The sequence below is a fragment of the Rhinolophus sinicus genome, linkage group LG11 (genome assembly GCF_036562045.2).
Source record: "Rhinolophus sinicus isolate RSC01 linkage group LG11, ASM3656204v1, whole genome shotgun sequence".
NCBI lineage: Eukaryota > Metazoa > Chordata > Mammalia > Chiroptera > Rhinolophidae > Rhinolophus > Rhinolophus sinicus.
This window is the reverse complement of record NC_133760.1, coordinates 4,533,247-4,556,427: the sequence shown is the minus strand read 5'-3', so window position 1 is coordinate 4,556,427 and position 23,181 is coordinate 4,533,247. Positions and strand designations below refer to the sequence as shown.

General features: G+C 49.2%; 3 protein-coding genes and 1 long non-coding RNA gene across 4 annotated transcripts; all 4 read right to left on the bottom strand.

Annotated features, from left to right (window-relative positions):
- Positions 1–1,567: 1,567 nt before the first annotated feature.
- NKG7 (natural killer cell granule protein 7) lies at positions 1,568–2,924 on the bottom strand. The gene is made up of 4 exons (XM_019718301.2): positions 2,322–2,924; positions 2,102–2,248; positions 1,881–2,015; positions 1,568–1,790 (listed from the first exon to the last, which is right to left on the bottom strand). The coding sequence occupies exons 1-4, from the start codon at positions 2,485–2,487 to the stop codon at positions 1,732–1,734; spliced, it is 507 nt and encodes a 168-aa protein (XP_019573860.1). The 5' UTR covers positions 2,488–2,924; the 3' UTR covers positions 1,568–1,731.
- A 7,377-nt stretch (positions 2,925–10,301) lies between these two features.
- Positions 10,302–13,306, bottom strand: LIM2 (lens intrinsic membrane protein 2). The gene is made up of 4 exons (XM_019718295.2): positions 13,132–13,306; positions 11,688–11,837; positions 10,561–10,695; positions 10,302–10,363 (listed from the first exon to the last, which is right to left on the bottom strand). Exons 1-4 carry the CDS (start codon positions 13,304–13,306, stop codon positions 10,302–10,304), a joined length of 522 nt encoding a protein of 173 aa, XP_019573854.1.
- A 1,401-nt stretch (positions 13,307–14,707) lies between these two features.
- Positions 14,708–16,027, bottom strand: LG11H19orf84 (linkage group 11 C19orf84 homolog). The gene is made up of 2 exons (XM_019718297.2): positions 15,993–16,027; positions 14,708–15,294 (listed from the first exon to the last, which is right to left on the bottom strand). The coding sequence occupies exons 1-2, from the start codon at positions 16,025–16,027 to the stop codon at positions 14,766–14,768; spliced, it is 564 nt and encodes a 187-aa protein (XP_019573856.1). The 3' UTR covers positions 14,708–14,765.
- A 2,586-nt stretch (positions 16,028–18,613) lies between these two features.
- Positions 18,614–20,387, bottom strand: LOC141567614 (uncharacterized). Its single transcript, XR_012490417.1, has 2 exons — positions 20,027–20,387; positions 18,614–19,770 (listed from the first exon to the last, which is right to left on the bottom strand). It is a non-coding gene; the product is annotated as an uncharacterized LOC141567614 (long non-coding RNA).
- Positions 20,388–23,181: the final 2,794 nt, after the last annotated feature.

Sequence of the window (23,181 nt, the reverse complement as noted above, 5' to 3'; positions counted from 1 at the left end):
GACACATCTAGCTCCCAGGCCTTCTTAGACACAGAGCCCAGAGAGGTGGGGGAGGGAGTCTGGGCCTCTGTGAGGCAACAAGAGTTCCAGAACCACCCCTCCCAGCCACCATTTAAAGAGATAACCACCCACTCACGCATCCACACACACAGGCAGCTCTCCTAGTAGAGTGATGGCTTGGAGTCAGATGGCAGGTCTGGGGGGAGTGTGAGGGCCCTGACATGGTAGGCCATGTCCTTCTAGAAACTCCTCTTTCCTTTACCCCATAAGTGCTCCTGGTCTCCAGCTCTGACTGTGCCTCCCAGGCCCCCACATAGGTTCCTGCTCCTCCCGCTCCCTTCACTTCTCAATGCCGGTCTTCCAGGAGGCTCCTTCCTGCACCTTCTACCAGGTGAGCTTCCTCAGTACCACAGCTCCAGGGGCCATGATGCTCTGATAGCACCCCACACTCCAGTCCAGGTCTCTCTCCCACGCCTTAAACTGGCCTGTTCCTGGCTGTCTCCCAGACCCCAGGCACTCAACCGCCTCCCACCTGACTCAGCATCTTCCACCAAACCAGGGATGACCTCAGTGTCCCACCCCTGGCCACTTGCTCCCTTCCTGCCCCTCACCCTTGGATCCCCAAGTCCGGTTCCTCCTGCGCCCTGTATCTGGCTCCTTCGCTCCTTTCCATCTCATGCCCTGATCCCAGTCAGGCCTGGTCCTGCCTCATGCTGCACCTGTTACATTGCCAAGTAGCTCTTTTCCTTTCTTCCCTGCCCCCCGCACCCATGCTGCACAGAGGGCTTTCTGGCACCTGGAGCTGCACAGCCTGGCTCCCCGCTCCCCTCAGGAGAGAGTCAGTTGTGGCCATGAGGGGTCCTGGCTCACACCCAGCTCTCCATCCTCATTTTCCACCTCCACCCCCATCCTACATCCCAGCCACAAAGCACCATTCTCCATCCTCTGAACACTTCCGGCCTTCTCATGCCTCCACCTTGGGATCCCTCTGCCTGGATTACCTACCTTTCCTTGGCCCTCCAGAAGTCCCTACACACCCTCTCCCCAGTAAGCCCACTTCCACCCCCATAAGAGGGTCAGCCTTTGTCCCGTGCCCTCCCTGGGCTCTTCCTGCCATCCTGTCTGTATTAACAGTCTCCCCCCACTGGACTTGCAGCCCCCAGTGGTCAGGGCCCAGGTCTGACTCATGTCAGCATCCCCAGCGAGTTCCGGCAGAAAGGATGGGCTCAGGAAAAGCCAGCAGAAGGAGTGAATGAATTAATGAAATGAGCAAGGAGGACTAGAGTGAAGATGAGGTGACAAAGTCAGAGGTAGCAAGAAGGAAAGAGTGCTAAAGTGAAACACAGGGAAGAAAAGAGAAAGAAGGACAAAGAAAACAGACAGAAAGGGAGAAGGAGGAGGGAAGAGAAGGACGTGGGGCAGTGCCTGAGTGCACACTGGGCCCCACACTGGGCAGGAGTCCCCGGAAAGCAGGTTGAGGGTCTGACTCTTTTCTGAGTATCGCCCACCATGGAGCTGGTGTGCTGTTGGCTTATGCTGTGGTTCAATAAATCTCAGAATAACAAGCTTCCAGCAAATTTTTGTTGAATGAATAAAGAAACAAATGAAGGGGCTGTGAAAGGGCTGGGGGTGAGGGCCGAGGGAGGGCCAGGTGTTCCCATTTCTCCTGATGATGCTTTCAGAGAAGGGTGCTCCAAACCCATCCTGCTGTCCTCTGTCCTCGCCTGCGGCTCACAAGGTGTCGTAGCCAGGCCGGGGGGCACTGCAGTGAGCACCTAGACTCAGGCCACCTGGGGTGGCCGGGGAGGTTAGCATTTATCCCCACCCTGCTCCCTCATAGCCCCCGGCAGGCCTTCCCAAGCTCCCGGGGCAGCAGTCACCTGCACTGAGAAAGAGGGGAACCGAAACCCAGCCTAGGTAGAAGGACCAGGAGAAGAAGGTCTGAATCTGGGGGTGTCCAGGTTGGCTCCACCGCTCACTGGTATAGACCACCATGGCCACCATCACAGAGAGGGCTGGGGACAAAAACAAGAGAGCCTGCTCTGCTCCTCTGTGGGAACTCAGAGTTCCCAGTGCCCCCCAGGCTGCCTGGAGTCCTTACCTGCTGCAAAAGCTGTGATGGACGAGAAAAGGGGCCCACGGCCGGGGGCAGATAGCGAAGGGATGCAGGACAGGACCAGCAGGCCCACAGACACCAGGCCATGCAGGGCGGCCAGAATGCTGAAGGTCTGCGTCACACGGATGTAGCCTGCTCAGATACAAGTCCTCTGAGGGCCTGTCCCCTCAGGCAGTTCCCCCCACGAGAGACCACGTCCCCTTACCTGCTGTCAGTACTACAAGGTCCTGATTCCCTTTTGGCCAGAGGCCTGAGTGAGATGAACATGTGGGCCCTATGGCCTCGAACCAGAAATCCGTGCTCAAAGCAACAAGGATAGCTATCAGGCCCAGGGAGCCAGCCAGCAGGGCCAGCGACCGGCAGGGCTCCATGAGGGTGAGCGTTGGTTTCTGGGTTCTGGAGGTTGAAGAGGCTGGTGATCCTGGTCTCTGGGTCTCTGAGAGAGGAGGAAGCTGTGCACCGGACTCCTCGCTCGCCTGAGCTCAAGAAAAAGAAGCCGGCAAGCAGTCTGCGTGGCTAGGCGGCCCGTGCTCTGTAAGAGCAGGCTGCTTCTGTTCCCCCCAGTTCAGTTACTGGCAAGCTACTCTTGTCACATACCTCCCTTCCTGGATTGCACCGATAATGTCTCCCCTCCCCAAGGTCCTCACACTGTATGGTGGGGAAGGGTGTCTCATCATCAGTGGTTTGGTTGGTGGTTCAGAACCTGCCTCTCTAGCTCAGATTCTGTGCCTCCCACCCTAGGAGCCTTCAGCACCAGAAGGGGCCTGCCGGAAGAGGTGAGAGAGAGGCTTGGAGGCTCAGAGGTGGAGGTGGCAAATGAGGCCAGGGTGTGAGTTCAATGGCAGGGGGGATGTGGCCAGAGGGGACAGTTGGGGATGCGTCATGTTTTCCTGTGGGTTCTGCAATCTTCCGTTCTGGGGTGGTGGGGGTGGGGGAACCCACACTAGGGTCTCCACAAAAGGAGGGGGCAGGAGGCCAGGATGCCTGGGCCTGAAGGAGGAAGGAGCTGGAGACATGGATGCCACATCCTGAGGGAGGAAGGGGTGGTAGGACGGCATGCGGGGCCTCAGACTCCTGGATCCCTCTTTGGAGCTTATGCTCAGGGCAGGCAAAAAGTGGAGAATCACAATTCTGAAAGTCTTTGGAAGGGAAGACACACTCACATCCACATCTGATAAATGAGTTCACCACACTCTGCTTTGAGCATGGCCGGCTTCATCACGAGGATCATGGTACCTGGCGGGGGGCCAGGCGCAGGGATGTCAGTGCAGGACCCTTTGGCCCTCCAAGCATGAGCCTCCTCCTCCCACATCAGCCTCAGGTCCTGGGCAGCACCTCACCTATGAGCAGGTATAAGGTGACAGTGCCACAGCTCAGGCAGAAGGCCCAGGCAAACTTGACCTCTATGAAGCTGGAATGGCCCTGAAGAGGACCTCTGTTGTGAAGACAAATGAACCAGCAGACCCAGGACAGCTGGAGAAAGGGAGAACCAGTGACCCAGAAGGCCATTCATCTTCCTTTGTTGGAGACTCCAGTTTGCAGCCCCCATCCCTCACCCAGACCCTCACCAGTGAGGTAACGGGCCCCTCCTGAGAACATGGTCATGAGGCTATAAGAGGTGGAGCCAGGTCACCAGCTGCAGGGGCACCAGCACAATAAAAATGGCTGTGGACATGGCTCTGGCCAGGAACAGCATGACAGGCTTCAGGAAGTCTGGGCTACAGGTGTGTGGTGAGGGGCCAGTCAGAGCACAGAGCCCACCTGTGATCTTGACCCCATCCCAAACCCAACCCCATCCCTGTCCTCCAACCCAACCCAACCCAACCCAATCCCATTTCATCTCCAAACCGAACCCCATTCTTTTTTTTTTTTTTTAAAGATTCAGCTTTAGGTAAAGCCTGGTTAGTTTGGTTAGTTTTGTTGTTGTTGTTTGTTTGTTTGTTTGTTTGTTTTTAATTTTTTTAAATCGGGGAACAGTGTGTTTTTCCAGGTCCCATCAGCTCCAAGTCAAGTTGTTGTCCTTCAATCTAGTTGTGGAGGACACAGCTCACTGGCTCATGTGGGAATTGAACCAGCAACCCTGTTGCTAAGAGCTCACGCTCTAACCAACTGAGCCATCCAGCTGCCCCCCAACCCCATTCTTAACGGTAGCTCCAAGCTCAAACTCAACCCCCCCCAATTCCCAGCCTAACCCCATTCTCATTTCCAAACCCAACTCTAAACTCAACGCCATCCATAATCCAGCTCCAGCTCAATTCCTCAAACCAACTCTAAACCCAATCCCATCCTCGATCCCAAACACAATTCATTTCTTCACCCCAGCTCCAATCTCTAATTTAACTCCATCCCTATCCTCCAATGTAACCCCATTCTTATTTGCAAATCCAACCCCAAACTAACCCTCACCCCCAAACCCAAGCCCAGCCTCATCCTAAGACTTCACCCTATCCACATTCCCATTCCCACACCTAATCATATATCCAGTCCCAACTCCAGCCCCAGACCCACACCCACTTCCTTCTTCACACTTCTCCCCAAACCCTGTAACTCCTACCTCAACCCTGCCCTTTTTCATCTTCATCTCATTTTCAGGTTCAAGGCTGTAACCCTGTTTCTCATTTCCCTAAGTACCACCACCACCACCACCACCACCACAACCATTGACCAACGAAAGGTTGACTTTGCTTGGCTCCTGGAGGGAACCTCTAAGCCCTTGGAATGTCCTGCCTGATAATTGCTTCTGTTTACCTGGAGTCCTTGGGCCACACCAGATAGTTTATGCTATTAGCGTGGTTTATGGGGGCAGAAGGGCTTGGGTTGCACTTCATCAGTTTGACCCCTGGAGAGGCTGGAGACTGAATAACTAAGGGCAGCCTTTTGAGTGATTCATGCCTACGAAACTGACCTCCAATAAAAACCCTAAACTGAACAAGAAGAAGAAAAAAAAAGATTAAAAAAATGAATAACAAAATGGCAATAAGTAATATCTATCAATAATTACTTAAAATGTAAATGGATTAAATGCTCCAGTCGAAACACAGAGGGTGGCTGAATGGATAAAAAGGAGATCTTTACATATGCTGCCTAAAGAGACCACACACAGACTGAAAGTAAAGGGATGGAGAAAGATAGCTCATGAAAATGGAAACAAGCAAACAAAAAGTTGGGGTAGCAATAATTATACCAGACAAAACAGACTTTAAAACAAAAGCTGTAACAAGAGACAAAGAAAGACCCAGTAATTCCGTTTCTGGACATTTATCTGAAGAAACCTAAAACACTACTTTGAGGGCACCTGTGCATCCATATGTGCATTGCAGCATTGTGCACAATGGCCAAGATGTGGAGGCAGCCTGCTGTCCACCAGTGGATGAATGGATAAAGAGGAGGTGGTACATATACTCGTATACAATGGAACTTTACTCAGACATAAAATAAAGAATCAAACCTTTCCATCTGAAACAACATGGATGGACTTAGAGGGTACTGTGCTGACTGGAGCAAGTCAGACAGAGAAAGACAAATATCATACAATTTCACTTATATGTGGACTCTAAAGAACAAAATAAATGAACAAACAAAACAGAAACAGAATCACAGATACAGAGAACATTTTGAAAACCAGATGAGAGGGGGGTGGAGGGATGGGTGAAAAGGGGGGAGGGATTAAGATGTACAAATTGGTTGTCATGGGGATATAAAGTACAGCATAGGGAATATAGTCAATAATATTGTAATAACTATGTGTAGTGTCAGATGGCTACTAGATTTATTGGGGTGATCTCTTTGTAAGGTATATAAATGTCGAACCACTGTATTGTACACCTGAAACTGATATTGTATGTCAACTGTAATTGAAAAAAAATTATTTGGTAAAAGAAAACTTGTTCTGAATTAAAAACAAACAAACCCTAGACACGAGCTCCTCTGGTTGGCAGCACTCCATGTGTGTTATCACACATCATTGTCGGGGAGGTGCTGTCCTTAGACTCCACTGCGGAGAGATAACTGGAATCTCACACCTGGTCTCTCCTAGATGCTGCCTGATAAGGCTCATCCCTTCGCTTATTTTAAACTGTATCCTTTCACTGTAATAAACTGCAACTATGAGTGTAACAGTTTTCCTGAGCTCTGTGAGTCCTTCTAGCAACTCATTGAACCCTAAGTCAGCCTTGGGGACCCCTGAACTCCAGCGAGTGAGGGGGGATTAAGTCAGAGAGTTAGCCGGGGACAGAACCCTGGCATTTTGTATGACCTTGATAGGCTTTAGCTTTTCATCTGAGATGGGAGCCACTGGAGGGCTTAGAGCAGGAGCGACATGACTTTAATAAAAAACCCTCTAAAAGAGGCAACCAACCAAATGGGAAAAGATTTTTGCAAACAACGCTTCCGATAAGGGATTAATATCCAAAATATACAAGGAACTCATGCAACTCAACAAAAAAAAAACCAATCCAATTAAAAGATGAGCAGAGGACCTGACTAGACATTTCTCCAAAGAGGACATACAAATGGCCAATACACATATGAAAAAATGCTCAACATCACTAATCATCAGAGACATGCAAATAAAAACCACAATGAGATATCACCTCACCCCAGTCAGAATGGCTATCATCAACAAGACAAATAATAAGTGTTGGAGAGGCTGTGGAGAAAAAGGAACCCTCAGACACTGTTGGTGGGAATACAGACTGGTGCAGCCGCTATGGAAGGTGGTGTGGAGGTTCCTCAAAAAATTAAGAATAAAATTACCATATGACCCAGCAAGCACTCTCCTGGGTATCTACCTAGGAAATCTGAAAACATTTATCTGTAAAGATATATGTGCTCCGATGTTTATTGCAGCTTTATTTATGGTGGTCAAGACATGGAAACAACCAAAGTGTCCTTCGATAGATGATTGGATAAAGAAGATGTGGTATATATACACAATGGAATACTATTCTGCCATAAGAAAAGATGAAATAGTGTCATTTGCAACAACATGGGTGGATCTTGAGATTATAATGCTGAGTGAAGTAAATCAGACAGAAAAAGTTGAGAGCCATATGATTTCACTGATATGTGGTATATAAACCAAAAACAACAAAAAAAAAACAAGACAAACAAATGAAGAAACAAAACCTCATAGACACAAACAATAGTTTAGTGGTTACCAGAGGGTAAGGGGGGATGGGGATGGTAGATGAGGGTAAAGGGGATCAAATATATGGTGATGGAAGGAGAACTGACTCTGGGTGGTGAACACACAATGGGATTTATGGATGATGTATTACAGAATTGTACACCTGAAACTTATGTAACTTTAGTAACAATTGTCACCCCAATAAAGTTTAATTTTTTAAAAGAACAACACTCTAGATGCTGCCCAGAGAATGAACTGCAGGGGCAGGGGGAAGGGCACGGGCAGGGGCAGAGGAGGTTAGGAAGAGGTGGCCACAAGCCAGGTGATAGATGATGGCGGCTTGCATCAGAGTGGTAACTGGCTGAGCAAGACAGAGTCAAATTCTGAACGCATTTCAAAGGTAGAGTCGACACTATTTGCTGATGAATCAGCTGTGGCATGTGACAAAAAGAAAGCTGAGGATGACCCCAACCATTGTGGCTTGAGCAGCCGGATAAAAATGGTGTTGTCATGGATTTCTTCAGATAAACACCCAGAAGTGGAATTGCTGGGTCATAAGGAAGTTCTATTTTGTTTACTTTTAAATTTTATTTTTAATTGAGGAACAGTGTTTCTCCAGGGCCCATCAGCTCTAAGTCGTTGTCCTTCAATCTAGTTGTGGAGGTTGCAGCTCAGCTCAAAGTCCAGATGCCATTTTCAATCTTTAGTAGCAGGGGGCACAGCCCACCATCCCATATAAAGGAACTGAACTGGCAACCTTGTTGTTGAGAGCTCGCGCTCCAACCAACTGAACCATTCGGCTGCCTGGAAGTTCTGTTTTCAATTTTTTGAGGAGTCTCCATACTGTTTTCCGTAGTAGCTGCACCAATTTGCTATCCCACCAATGGTGCTATCTATGGTGCCACGTGGGTACTAGACTAGTGAAGGAAATCACGGCATAAATTATATAAATGTCTAACCACTATGCTGTACACCTGAAAGTAATATAAAATATTGTCAACTCTAACTGAAAAAAATATGTTTTAATAAAAATAAGTAAAAAATAAAGAAGCTGTCGACACTCCATACCAAAAAAAAAAAAAAAATAGAGGTATCATTTACTAAGATGGGGGAGACTGTGGGAGGAGCAGACGTGGGGTGTGAGAGATATCAGGAACTCAGTGTCATATATGTGAGGTTTGAGATGCCTCTTCTCTTCAAGTGGAAATGTTGAGTAAGAAGTTTGAGGTGTGAATCTGAAGTTGTAACCTCATTATCATTGCTAGAGTAGAGTAAGCCCCTGGAAATACTGCTGGCATAAGCCTCAGTAAATATTTCTACTTAAAGAGGCCTCGGTAAAGTATTATTAGAGAAGGCCTCAATTATCATTATTATTATTATGAGAAGCCTCTATGAGTATAGTATGACTGTTTTTTTGAGGAGGCCCCAATAAATGTTATGGGTAGGGAGTAAGCCTCTATTAATGAAACAATTATAAGCATAGACTATGATAAATATTATTAGAATCATCCTTGCTAAATAGTCTTATTAATTTATGATTGGCATCAGTAAATCTCACGGCAGTGAGCATCAGTTTATTGAATGAACTAATGAATGAGTGAATGAAGAGAAGGTCAAGGTCATGAGTGGTGTGTGAAGAGGCAGGTGCAGGAGGTGAAGGCTCAGCGTTCTGGTGTTTCTAGTTGTGGGGGCCTATCAGGGAGAGGGGAGGAGGTTGGGAGAGCCAACTGGAAGTGGGGCTAGGCTGGTGGGCTGGGAAGTTGTTCTTCCACAGAGCTTTTCACTTATCCTGTTATCCTACTGTAATATTGTGATTTATAACAAAATATATATATATATATTTGGTCTGAGTCCTGATTGAGACAGCTCCTAGAACCCCTGGAATTTCTTAAGTGATGAAAGCCACAAAGGAGTTTGTTTTGCTATGTTAATGAGGTGACTTTTGAACCCCATCTAAGGATGGGGAGTGGTTGCTAGTGGAGCCAACCATGTGATTAGAGGATTGGAACTTTCAGTCTCAGCCCCTGACCTTGGGGAGGAGAGAGAAGTTGGAGGCTGAGTTCAATCACCAATGGCCAAGGATTTAATCAATCGTGCCTATGTAATGAAACCACCATAATAACCCAAAAGGAGAGGGTTCGGGGAGCTTCCAGGTTGGTGAGCACTTGGAGATTTGGGGAGAATGGTGACCTTGGAGAGGCCATGGAAGCTTCTTGGCACCCTTTCCAACTACCTGGCCCTGTGCATCTCTTCCATCTTGCTGTTCCTGAGTTATACCTTTTATAATGAACCAGTGCTCTAGTAAGTAAAACGTTTCTCTGAGTTCTGTGAGACGCTCTAGCAAGTTAATGGAACTTAAGGAGGAGGTCATGGGAACCTCCGATCTACAGATGGTTGGGCAGAAGCACAGGTGACAACCTGAACTGGCAATTAGCATCTGAAGCAGGGGGCAGTCTTGTAGGACTGAGCCCTTAACTTGTGATATCTGATCACAAGTTATCTGTCATCTCCAGGTAGATGACATCAGAATCGAGTTAATCGCTTGGTGGTGTGGGGGGAAACATACACATAGGAATTGGTGTCAGAATTGGACCTACACATCAATTTCCTAGAATTTGAACTGTCCTCTGGGTGGGGGCTGGGTGATTTATCTCTGTCCGCATGCCTTCAGAAATAGCAGGTTGAGCTGCCATTAACACTCCCCCACCACCCCATCCACCACACTCACCCCAACCCTCAGGGTCACACTATAATAGTTTCACGTCAGTTTTATTAGACTCCAAAAACTTGCTCTAATGGATATTCCATTTCTCAGACACCCCTCCCCTACTGACAAGTGGGGACTTGAGTCTTCTCGACTCCCTCCCACCAGGCCCGATTCTTCCTTCTTCCCCCACTGGATTCGGGAGTCAGGAGCCCCCAGCCAGACTCCAGGAGCGAGCCCCCTCATGACCCCAGGAACCGGGATTTCAGACCTCTAGACCCTCCCCTCCTCTTCTCCCATTCCTCCTCTCCCTCATTTTAACTTCCAGGAGAAGTTGGTGGATACATTTGGGCTCAGCGGGGCGTGGACAGGCGCCGACATTCATGCATCCGGTAGGCACACATGTAGAAAATTCCTGTGTGAGAAAAGGTCCCACTGGACGCCCCCCAAGCCCCTGCCCCAGCATTTCCTTTCTCTCCAGGTGCCCACAGGGCCTGGGGTCTGCCTTCTGGCTCAGTGCTGGGGGACCGCGTGGGACACCCATCGTCTCACCCTCTGGAGTGTTGCCCGCTCTGCCCCAGACACTGCCCTTCCCACCATCAACCCCCGTACCTGCAAAGAAGGTCATGAGCAAGGCCACCCAGCCCAGGATGTAAGACCAGGAAAAGCGCCAGTCCCCAAAGCGGCGACCGAGGAAGCTGACGGTGACTCCAGTGTAAATGGCCAAGGCCAGCAGGACGAAAAAGGCTGGGGAGAAGAGGGTGTGGGTGGGAGTTGGGATGGGGGGGGGGGTTAGGTGTGGAGATGGGATGGACGTGAGATTGAGGAAAGGGGTGAGATAAGGTGGGTGGAGGTGGAGATAAGGGTGAGGACATTGAGTTGAAAGTGAGAGCAAAGACGGACAGGGAGTGGGAAAGGGGTAGGGTTGTCTCTGGTTCCTGGGAGGCTGGCTCTAAATCCTTGTAATTTCCTGAGTTATGAGAGTGTCTTTGCTATTCTTGAGCCTCTGGGATCCCACCTGTTGTTGAGCTGAGATGACTCAGGATGAGAGCTGGTCACTAGAAAGACCAACAGGGATAGAGAGTTGAGTTCTGTTCCAGTAGATATCAGCCCCTCTGGGAAGGGGAGTGTGGCTGGAGATTGAGTTCAGTCCCCGGGCCAATGATTGAATCATGAAGCTCCAGTGAACACTCTGGACGATGGAGCACACCAGAGCCTCCTGGGACATGCTGGGAGGGCGACAGACCCTCTCAAGCTTCTCCCTCTGCATCTGTTTCTTTGGCTAGTCTTGAGGTGATCCTTTAGAATAAAACTGGAATGATCAGTATAGTGCTCTCCTGAGTTCTGTGAGTTGTTCTAGCAAATTTTCAAACCTGAGTGGGTCCCAAATTTGTAGCCAAATTTGAACCCTCAAATTTTGTAGGTCAAAAGTGCAGGTGGCCTGGGGACTCTAGTTGCAACTGGAGTAGGTGTGGTCTTTTTGGGAGCCATATCCTTAAACCTGTGGGATCTGAAGCTAGCTGCCGGAGGTTATGCCAGAACTGAACTGCTGTGGTGGAAGAGGTGGAATTAGAAATAGTCTTGGAGTTGGTACTGGGCGAGGGGTTGGAATTAGGTTGGGAACGAAGCTGAGAGTGAGGAGGAGTCAGAGATAAGAATGGTGTTGGAAGTAGGGCTGGATTGGGCTTAGAGAGTGGCAGGGAGTGGGAAGAGGGTTGGGGAAGGGTGGGTCCACTCACTGGAGGCAAAAAACATGATGCCAGCAGAGAAGGGCCTGGAGACGCGGGTGAAGGTGGGCTGCTGAGCGAAGGCCAGGATGCCCATGATGATGCCGGAGGTCGCAGACAGGGAGGACAGGATCATGAAGGCACGAGTGGCATTCCAGTACACTGTGAGAGCACCCCATGGTCACTCCCATGCCTCCCGTGACCTCGATGGTGAAGGCTGCTACCTCTGAGGGCAGGAATGCCTTGCCACTCTCCATGTCCCCCCTAACCCAGTTCCTCCTTCACCTCTCAGCAAGTGCCTTCCTCATCACCTGGCAAACTCCTATTCATCCTCCAAAGCCCAACTCCCAAGTCCCCTTTTCCAGAAAACATCCCTTTGTCCCTCAGGCATCATCCTCATCCCATGCTCTATATTGTGCTTCTTGCCTATCTCCCCCTCCAGCCTGATTGCTCCCTGAGGACAGGACCTGGGTTGATTCTATGTTACAGATACGCACAGCAGAGGTTTGCTTTGCACACGGGCTTAGAGAAATATTTGTTGGATGAATGAATGAATGCTGATGCCCCATATTTTCCTGCTAAGCATTCTTTATCCTCTCTCCCATTGCTCTATTTCATTTCCTTTGTACTACTTGCCCATATCTGAAAATGTCCTATTTATTTATTTATTTATTTATTTATTTATTTATTTATTTTTAACTTGTTTATGATGTCTGTCTCTCCCCCCTGAATTCTCAGCTCTGTGAGGACAAGGTCTTGCTTTCCCATTCACTGCTATATGCCCAGTACCTAGTGTCTAGCACATAATAGTTGCTCAATAAACGTGTTGAATGAATAGATATTGAGCACTGGGGATCAGTCTTCTCTCTTTCTATAAAATATATATTGTGTAATATGCTATATTGCTATGTGTCTCTAGAGGTACACAGAGGTATAGTATATTACATAATATATATTATATACATATTATACATATATGTATATAATATAGATTGCAAGAGCCCTATACTGGAAATACTACTCTTATCCCCACTTTTATTATATATATATATATATATATATATCATGGCCTGGCACATAGCAAGTAATAAAAAAATACCTCATTCAGTATTTAGCAAATTTAGGGTCCATCTTATTTTTGTATCCCCCAATACCTAGTAAATATTTAGAAAATGCTATCCGCAGCCACACCCGCCCTAGCCTGACTTCTATTCTGTGCCAGGAGATGTAACCTCTCCCTATTTAATTCCTCAATCCTGTAACATCCTGTAACTGTAGTAGGAAGAAATCCCAGCTCTGCCCCTTCCTTCCATGCTGAGTGATCTTGGGCTGGTCCTTTTCCCTCTCTGAGCCATAGGGTTCTCCATCTGCAAAACTGGTGGCCCTTTGGCTGTGAGGTTCTGCCCCACAGGGCTCTGACCCCAAGCACAACCCAGACCCTGCCCCGCAGTCTCACCGATGCTCTCTGTCTGCAGGTAGCACTTGCTGCCCAGGCAATACCGCCATAAGCCCTGGTGGGCAAAGGACCCCGAGAGCCGGTACTGCATCCAGTGGTCTGTAGCTGTGGCCACCACCAGGAGGATGGTCCCCACCCAGGCACAGAAGAGGCCGCCACTCATGAAGCTGTACATGGTGATCTGTGGGGAAGGGGAGAGATGGGGTCAGGAACTGGACTCCTGGGTCCTCCTTGTCCTGGAGGAGGAAAGGGCAGGGGAACTGGGCTCCTGGGTCCTGGGGAAGGAGGGGCTGTGAGTCTAGACTCCTAAATCTGAGAGAGGAGAGATTGAAGCCCTAGACCCGTAGGTCCTGGAGGGGAAAGGGGCTGGGGGCCTGGACTTCCAGGTCCTAAGCCGGGAGGTGGGCTGGGCGCTGGGACACCAAATCCTTGGGGACGATAGGAACTGGGGACCTGGACTCCCAGGTCCTAAGCCGGGAGGTGGGCTGGATGCTGGGACCCCACCAGGTCCCTGGGATAGAAAGGAGCTGGAGGACGGGAGGCCTAAGTCTTGGGGGAGGAGGGGTTCACAGGTCCCATGCCTGGTCCCTACCTGAATGACACCGACTGTCCTGAGCCCTCCGTCCGCCTCGGCCCCTCTGTGCAGACTGAGTAGAGCCAGGTCGCTGGCCTCTTTGCTCCCTGGGTCCCCCAAATCCCTTAAGCCTCCCCACACAATGGCCCCATGGCCCAGCAGCTTCCAGCAGGCAGAAGTGCAACGGTGGCAGAGGCCCCAAATGGAATTTGCTGACACAGGGATCCAGGCGCTCCCTCCCTGCAGCCCCTGACCCTATGGCCTCTCTCTGTGACCACCCCACCACCCTCCCACCCTTTCACAGGCCTCGCTCATGGCACCCACTGGGTTGGCCTGAGCTGCGTAAGCACACACACAGACACAAGACATCAGAACAGCTATCCATTTATTGCTCAACCAGGGCAGGAAATGAGGTGGTGTTTGGATATACTGGGCCTATGGGGTTCTTTGCGGGTGGGGTCACAGGGCATGTAGCAGTTGGGGCTGGGACAAGAAAGAGGTTGAGGACGAGATGGGGCTGGGTGGGGGGTGGAAGACGGGCTGGGTCTGGGATCCAGTTTAGGTGAAGGGTGAGGATTGGGTTGGCCTGAGGCAGGTGGGGAGTGAGGATGGAGAAGCTGGGAATGAGGTGGGCTAGGGTGTAGATGGGGATGGAGATGGGAATGAGTGGGATTGGGAATATGGCATTGAGAGTGGGGATGGGGTGGGGGCTGCACAGGTACCTGTGAGTAGCTTTGGGGTTAAGAATGGGGTCTGGATGGAGTTGGAGGAGTCCCTGGGGTTGAGAATGAGGTGAGGGTTGTCGCTATAGTTGGGGTTACTGTCAGAATGGGGAGAGTCACTGGGTATGAGGTTTACGGCTTTTTTAGGTTGGAATCCAAAGTCAGGTCCAGATTTCACCAGCTGACTCTTAGGCCCCACTCCTAAAGCCATGGTTTTTGGGGAAGAAGGCTGGGAGCTGGATGCTTCTTAGGGTATCTTTGACAGGGTTGACATGGCTGGCGGCTCCAGGAAAACCCTAGCGGTGACCCCGAGCCGTGCCCTCCCCGCCACCACAGTCCTAGTATTCAGCATCCCAGTCTTCAGCCACAGGTGACGGGTCCAAGGGTGGCTCCGCACCTTGCACGTCCTTCTTCCCATCCTGGGCAGGCGGTGGTGGTGGTGATGGCGGTGTCATCAGCGGGGTCCTGAGGCCAGCCCCAGATCCCCCTGCCCAGCCCTTCTCTGGCTGCTCAGCCCTCCCAGGTCCCCATCGCTGCTGGCCCCGGCCCCGGCCTGGCCTGCGTGGGACATCCCAGCCCCTGCGTCCCCTGGATGGCCTCTTGGTGGTGGTGCCCGGGTGGGGGCAATTTGCTTGGGGGCTGCAGGGGCAGGAGGGCAAGGACTGTTGAAAGGTGTATGCCCCCATCAGGGCGCTGTGCAGAAGGTAGGAGAGGGCATCCAGACGGATGGGGACCGTGACAGAGGCCAGGTTCTCGGGGAGACCCAGGTGGGCTGGATCTGGGGTGCCGAAGAGAGCAGGTGGCAGGGCTGGGAAAGGCGGAGGGGGCCACGACTCAGTCCCAGGTGATGGCAGGGGCAGGCTGTTCCTAGAATGACAAGAGGATCAAGTCAGCGGTTCTCATCATCTCCTTACGTCTTTCCTAGTGCAGCCTGGCTGCCTCTGGGCTTCTCCCCGCATCCACTTCTCTCTATCCTGAGTTCTGCGTCCACCTCTGCCGCCCTCACCCCCTTCTCCCCACCCCTCTCTCCTTCCACACCCCTCTCTGTTTCTTCCCATCTCTCTTTACAGAGAGACAGGCAGCTCTGCCAAAACTTCAGCACCAGACAGAACTCTGTTCCAGTTCCAGGCTGCCTGTCTTGCTCACGATGTGTCTGTGCCCAAATCACTTTCTCACTCTGAATCTGAATTTTTCATACCGAAAGATGGCTTTTGATGGTATCAAAGGTGCCTATTAAAGGGCTGGGTCTGGGACATGTTCAAGAAATGTAGATTATTATTATTATTATTATTTCTCCAGCCCTACAACTGTTCCTGACATCTTCCATTCTCCTGGTTCTTCCATTCTTGAAATTTCTGTTCCATGAATACCTGTTCTTATCTCTCTGTCTAGTTCTAAGTATCTCGCTCAACTCTGTCACCAAGATCCCTTAAGATTCTTTCTATGGGATGATAGCTGAGACTTTTTTTTTCTCTGATACTTTCTCTGGCTTTATTCACCACTCTGATTTTCTCTGTGCCCTCTTTTCTCTGGGTCTCTGTCCGCGCAGGTCGTGAGTCTCTCACCCCTCAGGCCCAATCTCTTCCTTTCGCTGTTCCATCCTCACAGGGATCTCTCAAGTTTTTTCTAGCACCTTCCACTTGATTTCTCCAAGATCCACGGAAACGGGAGGGGCCGGGAAGAAAGTGGGCGGGGCTTTTTCAGAAACGGGGCGTGGCCTGTAGAGCGTGAGTCGCCATGGGAAAGAACCACAGGGTGGGTTCCTGGCAGCTAGTTCCTCAATCCCACTTAGCTCAGGACACAGTGCCCACCTCCCCAATACCTAGGAGTCTAGGCCCCCAGCTCGTCCTCCCTCAGACTCAGGAGTCAGGACCCCCAGCCTCTCCTCTCTCTCCATTGGTATTCCTGTTTTCTGGTGGCCTGCTGGTGTTCTTTAGGATTAAGGGGACATTTAGACAGGGAAATCTGGACGTCTGAACCCTCCCCAGGGTAGAGAGGTTACTAGATGAGCTGGGAATCTTAGGAGCTGGATTCCATTCTAAGCTCTGTCTCTGACTTATTCTTATGTCTCTGAAGCATAGACCTTAAGTTTATGCTTCATTTTCCCCATCTGAGAAATGGGGCTATTATTACCTCCCAGGTTCTTGGGAGGTTTAAAGAATACGGCGTATGTAAAGTCGTCTACACAGAAGCTGAACTGTAATTAGTCTCAACAAATCGAGAGTCACTTATCGTTATTGCTGATGGTATTTTATTAAGAAGCAGTAGTCATTCTTATATCCATTCATTTAAGAAATACGTACCAGTGCCTGTCCTGTGCTGGGCTGGGCACTGGGGATGTAGCTCAAGGCAAGACAGACAGAGACCTTATTCCCATGGAACTTACATGTGGCAGAAAGAGACGTATAAGACACAAACAATACATTTCCTGTAAGTGCTGTGAAGATGTGAAGTCAGGGCTAGGGGATATAGAGGCACTGGGGCAGCTACCTTAGCTAAGATGGTTATGGAAGGATCCAGAAAACGTCGGACTTGAGTATTTCCAGTGGAGGGAACAGCAAATGCAAAGGTTTGAGAGTAGAATTAGTGTAGCATTTGAGGGACTGGGCAGGAATGAGCTAGGAAGAGAGGAATAGGTGTATTTTTAAAAAAATAAATTATTTATTTTCAAATTCTTTATATTTACAGAAAAGTTACAAGGATGCTAAGTACAGAGTTCCCATATACTGCTCACCCAGCTTCCTTAATGTTATCTTCTTACATTGTCGTGGAGCCTTTGTCACAAGTAAGACACCAATATGACTGTTAACTAAACTCCAGACTTTATTTGGATTTTACCAATTTTTATACTAATGCCTTTTTTTTTCCTTCTGTTCCAGAATCCAAGGCAGAATACCATTCAGTCATCACATCTCCTTTGTCTTCTCTGGTCTGGGGCAGTTTCTGTCTTTCCTTGTTTTTCACGACCTTTATATTTTTGAGAAATATTAACTAGTCAGCTATTTTATAAAACAGAGACCTGTTTCAATTAATAATTCTAACTCATTTAATCCTCATTTCAAACAGGATCAAATTGTGCCTCAGAGAGGTTAATTGCTGCCTTAGGGCACAATGGGGATTTGAACCCTGGGCAGCCTGGCTCCAGAGTCTGTCCTTTTAATGGAGATACAAGTAGAAGCCAGATTGCAGAGGACCTTGTAGGCTACAATAGAGACTTCGGATGCTTTTTTTTTTTTTTTTTTTTTAGATGACTTTGAACATTTGAAAGCAGAGATGTGACATAATTTGATTTATGTTTTACGAAGAGCACTGTGTCTGTAGTTTGGAGAATGGATTGTGGTGGAAAGCAAGAGTGGACATATGGGAGCCCAGGGAGGAAGCTGCTATGGTCCAGGCAAGGGGTGGTAGTGACCCCAAGGAAGGTGGGATTAGTAGGGATGGGAATGAATTTGAGATGTATAGTTGACCCTTGAACAACATGAGTTTGAACTGCAAGGGTCCACTTATATGCAGATTTTTCTCTTCTGATAAATACATAGACTATAAATTCATTTTTCTCTTCCTTATGATTTTCTTAATAACATTCTTTTCTCTAGCTTACTTTATTGTAAGAATACAGTATATAATACATATAACATACGAAATATGTGTTAATCTACTGTTTGTGTTTTCCTAAAGGCTTCTGGTCAACAGTAAGCTATTAGTTAAGTTTTGGGGGAGTTAAAAATTATACATGGGAAAATCTGCACAGGGATCCAAACCCTAACACCCACAGTGTTCAAGGGTCAACTGTATTTTGGAGGAAGAACTATCAGGATTTGCTGTAAGACTTCTGGGGGTGAGTAATGGGGAAATAATGATGCAGTTTTCCACCTGAGCAGTCCCTTGGAACGTGAATCTTCTTTTGAGAGGTTCACAACAACATCCCATTTTAAGGATGAGAAATCCCAGATACTAGCTTTCACTTTCTGAGTTCTCTTGAATCCAGGCCCTTTGCTGGATGATGCTGGTGACACTGAAATGATGCAGAACCAGCACCTGCCCTCCAAAGGCTCTCAGTCTTGAGGGGTGGGGGGCAGATACAGAAATGGACAGTAGCATTCCAGCATTATCATGTAACCAGAGGCCTAAATGAGTCCGGGGCTCGTGCTGCCTGCGCCACTCAGCCAATAGATTGACACAGGAGTTGAGTCATAGAATAAGCGTTTATTATCAGAGCACCAGACACCTCTGAAAACTGCCTTACAGTCTCAGACCTGCTGGGATATTTAAGAGAAAATCAGGGCACTCTCCCAGAGGCTGCAAGACAGTCCTGGAGGTCTGTTCTCCTATCATGATGCCCCCTTCTCTTATATCTCTTGTGGTGCCAGCGATCCCGGAACGGTGGGGGAGTAACATGGGGAAAATGCTAAGCCATGGAGTTTGTAAAAGCAAGCATTTACAAGGTGATCGTCTAAGATAAGGAGCTGGAACCAGGACAGGGCATCCCATAGGCATTCTGAGTACTGGGGGCCCAGCTGGGCCCTGCTTCAATCAGACCCAGGACACAAGGAGGAACAGAAGCAGTGAGTGCCCTAAGGAAAGGGGTGGAGGGTAAGGTCAGGGAGGTGTTTCTAAGAGACGGAGGCCCAGTGAGCAAAGGCCAGGTATCTGGAATCTAAAGATTGTTTTTTTTATCAAGAAAGCAGGCTTGCCTTTCCTGGCGACTGTGATTAGGATCTGGGTCCCCAGATTTTTAGTCTGGGTCTATCTGTCCCAGTTTATGTCCGGACGGTTTGGAAAATGGGGGTTCGAATCCCTGCTCCGCTATTTACCAGCGCAAGCTGGTGAGGCTTATTGAGTCTCCGTTTCTTCGCGAAATAGCGCTTACTGCTCGATTCCAGCGTGATGGGAATGCTCCTTGTTTTGTGCCGTTATTGTTTCTCCTGTTTCTGCAATGAAGGTCAGACCTCCTCATTTACCACCTACCTGGCCCTTTAAGGGGTCTCTCCCACGCCAGGAGGGCGGTGGACGGAACGCTCGTCTCTAAGGAAATGATTTTGATACTCAGCTTCCAAAATTGACAGGCAAATACTGAAAAGTGACCAATCAACTGCTGCGTCGGGGAAGCGAAGCTTCCGATTCGTGGGAATACTCTGGTATTGATTGCTCTGAGCCCCGCCTACTCCTTGAACGTAGCGCAGCGCGAGACATGGTCCTCGGCTCTGATTGGTGGATGATCTTCCGTTTGTAACTGACGTTTTTTTGTTTGGGCGTCTCTTGGGGTCACTTGCCCGCGCGCGCCAAGTGTGGCGTCGGCCGCGTCGGTCGAGTCGGCCGCGTTGGGGGAGACACAGTCTAGACCTAGAGATACAAACGAAGCTGGGAGAGGACAAGAGGCCCTGGGCTGAGAGGGGAATCTCGCCTAGGGGTCTTCTTGCCCACTAGAGAGCCCCATTGCCCCGTCCCCGCCTTAGGACCAAACCATTCCTTTCCCTGCTCCCCAGCCCGCTCCCCCCCCCGTCCCCCCCATCCCCCCGTCTCCCCTTCCCTCGTCCCATCCCCCCCGCCCCAAGGCCTCAGACCGTCCAAGTCCAAAGATTCGACCCACGGGGCTCACGTATTTTCTTAAGTCCCCGTCCTGGAGACTCTGGGGGCCCTGCTCTCTCCCTTGAGCCGTAACCACTCATCCAAGCCTTCCACTTGGAGGCCCTTCTGAATGCAGGTTAGGCACAGGGCCTTCCGGTCTTGGGAGCGCCTCTCACTGCCACCCCTACCTGCCCTTATTTCCTCCTTCCACCCTCCAAGCCCCCAGGTCCAGGAGGTCATCCTTGCCTCCCTTCCTTGGAGGAATCTCCCACCTCACTGCTCCCCGCCCAGCCCTTTCAAGGCCCAGGGGTCACCTTTAGACTTTGACCCAGAAGTTCTGCTTTTTCACCACCCCTTATTTCTAGACTCTATTCCAAATACGTACTTTTATCTAATTCAATCCTCACAACAGCCCTAATAGGTATTATTCTCATGTTACAGATGAGGAAACTAATAATTTACTCAAAGTCATGTAGCCAAATGTACGGCCTTTCTTAGCTGCTCTGGCAATGTTGTTTCTTAGGTTTTATATCCTCTTAGAGCCTCTTAGAGGAAAATAAGGAATTTTGAACTGACATTAGGTGGAGATACACCTGTGAAAGTAGATCATCTGGTGATGGCTTCTGGGGAAGAGAGGATTGAGAGCTATCGCAAAGGAGATGGCACAGAATACCTGGTATGTAGGGTAAAAAAGTGATAGCTCAAAGTTGGCTCCTGTTGTGTAATGAAGAATTTGGCCTTTGTCCCTGGCTCCTGGGAGGGAGCCTCTAAACCCTTGGAATTTTCTGAGTGATAGGAAGGTCTTTGTTATCTGTAGGACCCTTGGACCACACCTGAATTTAGGCTAATAAGGCTGGATACCAAGGCCAGGGGGAGCTTCCTGGCTGGTGACACACATCCACTTGCTGGGAAGGCAATGCATCTTGACACAGCGTTGCATTTGGGACCTTCCCTGACTTCTCCCAATGCATCTCATCTTTTGGCTGGTCCTGATATGTAGCCTTTATAATAAAACTGTAATCACATGTACAGCACTTTCCTGAGTTCTGTGAGTCGTCGTAGTGAATTACTGCACATGAGGTCATGGGAACCCCTGAATTTATAGTCAGAAGTGCTGGTGGCCTGGGACCTCTGAGCTTGTGGCTGGTGTCTGCAGTGGGAATGGAGGTAGTGCAGCCCGAATCCCACAGTCCAGCATGGTTAGGATGTGTGAGTCAAGTGGGTACCGAGGCGATAACTGGGCCTCAGCCGTCTAGAAGGTATCTCACCCAAGAGGTCAGCGAGAGGCCATGTGGCATCTGCTAGTGGTGGAACTGGAGAAGGTGTCAGTGAAATAATAGAAAACATATATATATATATATATATATATATATATATATATATATATGTTGGTCTTTGCCTCAAACTCCTGGCACAGAGCTCCTGAAACCCTTGGAATTTCCTGAGTGATAAGAATGTCTTTTGTTCTAATGAGGTGACTCTGGGTGAGCTTCTGGATGGGGGCTGGTCACCAAAAAGACCAAGCCATGATTAGAAGCTTGGACCTTTCTGTCCTCTGGAAAGGGAGAGGTGCTGGAAATGGAATTAATGATGTGATGAGGCCTCCATAAAAATCCCCAAAATACGGGGTTTGGGGAGCGTCTGGGTTGGTGAACACATGAATGTGTTGGGAGGGAGATGCATCTAGGGAGAGCATGGAAGTTCTGCACCCTTTCCCCATACCTTGCCCTATGCATCGCTTCCATCTGGCTGTTCCTGAATAATATCCTTTTATAATAAACAAATAAACGTCAGTAAGGGTTTTCTTGAATTCTGTTAGCCATTCTAGCAAATTATCGAACCCAGGGAGGAGGTGGTTGGAACCTCCAATCTATAGCTGATCGGTCAGAAGCACATGTGACTTGTGACTGGCGCCTGAAGTTGGGGGAGGGGCAGTCTTGTATGACTGACCGCCAGGTAGATAGTGTCAGAATTGCGGTAAATTGTAGGACACCCAGCTGGTGTCAAAGAATTGATGTGTGGAAAACACACACATTTGGGGTAAGAAGTGACATGGAGTATGGTGGTGTGAGAGTAAAGGAGGAGCACACAGGAGGGTTTTCGTCCCTTACAGTGTGGGGCGGGGGGGGGGGGGGAGAACCCTCATGTCAAGAAACAGAGGAGTCCAGAAAGTCCCTGGGCACACCCAAATCCTCACACTTTGCTCCATGAGAGAGCCAGTGTTTGGACACCTGCCACACAGAGGGCCAGCAGGGTTAGCCAGAGAAGCTGCTTCAGCCAACAAGAGGCCATAGCTGCAGCCAGTTAGATCACGAGTCACTTGTCGCCATACCTGTCCCTCCAATATGTTGGGAAACTTGAAGTGGAAATAGAGAAGAGGTGTGTGAGGGACAACTGGTATCCCTGTCTTCTCCAAGGAGTCCGGTGTCAGCTTAAACCTCTGCTGGATGGAGAGGGGAGTCAATGGCACCTTAAACCAAGTCTGAGGTGAAGATTTAAGACCAGGCTGAGTTCTAATCATCAGAGCTGACTAGAAAGTTACGGAATGTCCGAGACACTGTTAAGGGCTGAGAAAAAGTTTTAACAGAACACAACTGAGTAAGTGATTAGAAATATTTATATTTCCTGGAGTTGACAGTCTCTGATTAACTAATTACAGAGGATATTTGGCAATGCAGCAAGTCCAAGCTGGGTCTTCTGACTCCAGGTAGAGTTTTGGTTTTCTTTAACTAATTAATGTTTTTCATCTACACAACATTGCCTTTCCCCAAGAGTACTGGATAACAACATCATCCCCACCACCCCCTCCGATCCCAAGTCATGATTGCAGAAGTCAGGACCTTAACACACACATTTCAAAGTTCCCAACCCCTGGTCAAACCTGTTGCCCTAGCAACAGAACCTTGTAATCTTGCAGTTTCCCAGGTCAAACAAACTTGGAAGGATTGCTCTCATGGCAGGATTTGGGGTTTGAGGGAGAAAAACAGAGGTCCCTCTCGTATCTTCCCCGCTCTAAGTTTATGAAAAGGAATTCATGTCCTGCAGTGCTCATCTATTTTAGGACCTGTCTGGGTTTTGGATTTCACTTCTGCTATTTCATGGTGTGACCTAGGCAAGACCCTGTCCCTCATCCATAAAAGGGGGTGGAAGCACTGAGAGACCACATCCGTGAGTCTATAATTCTAT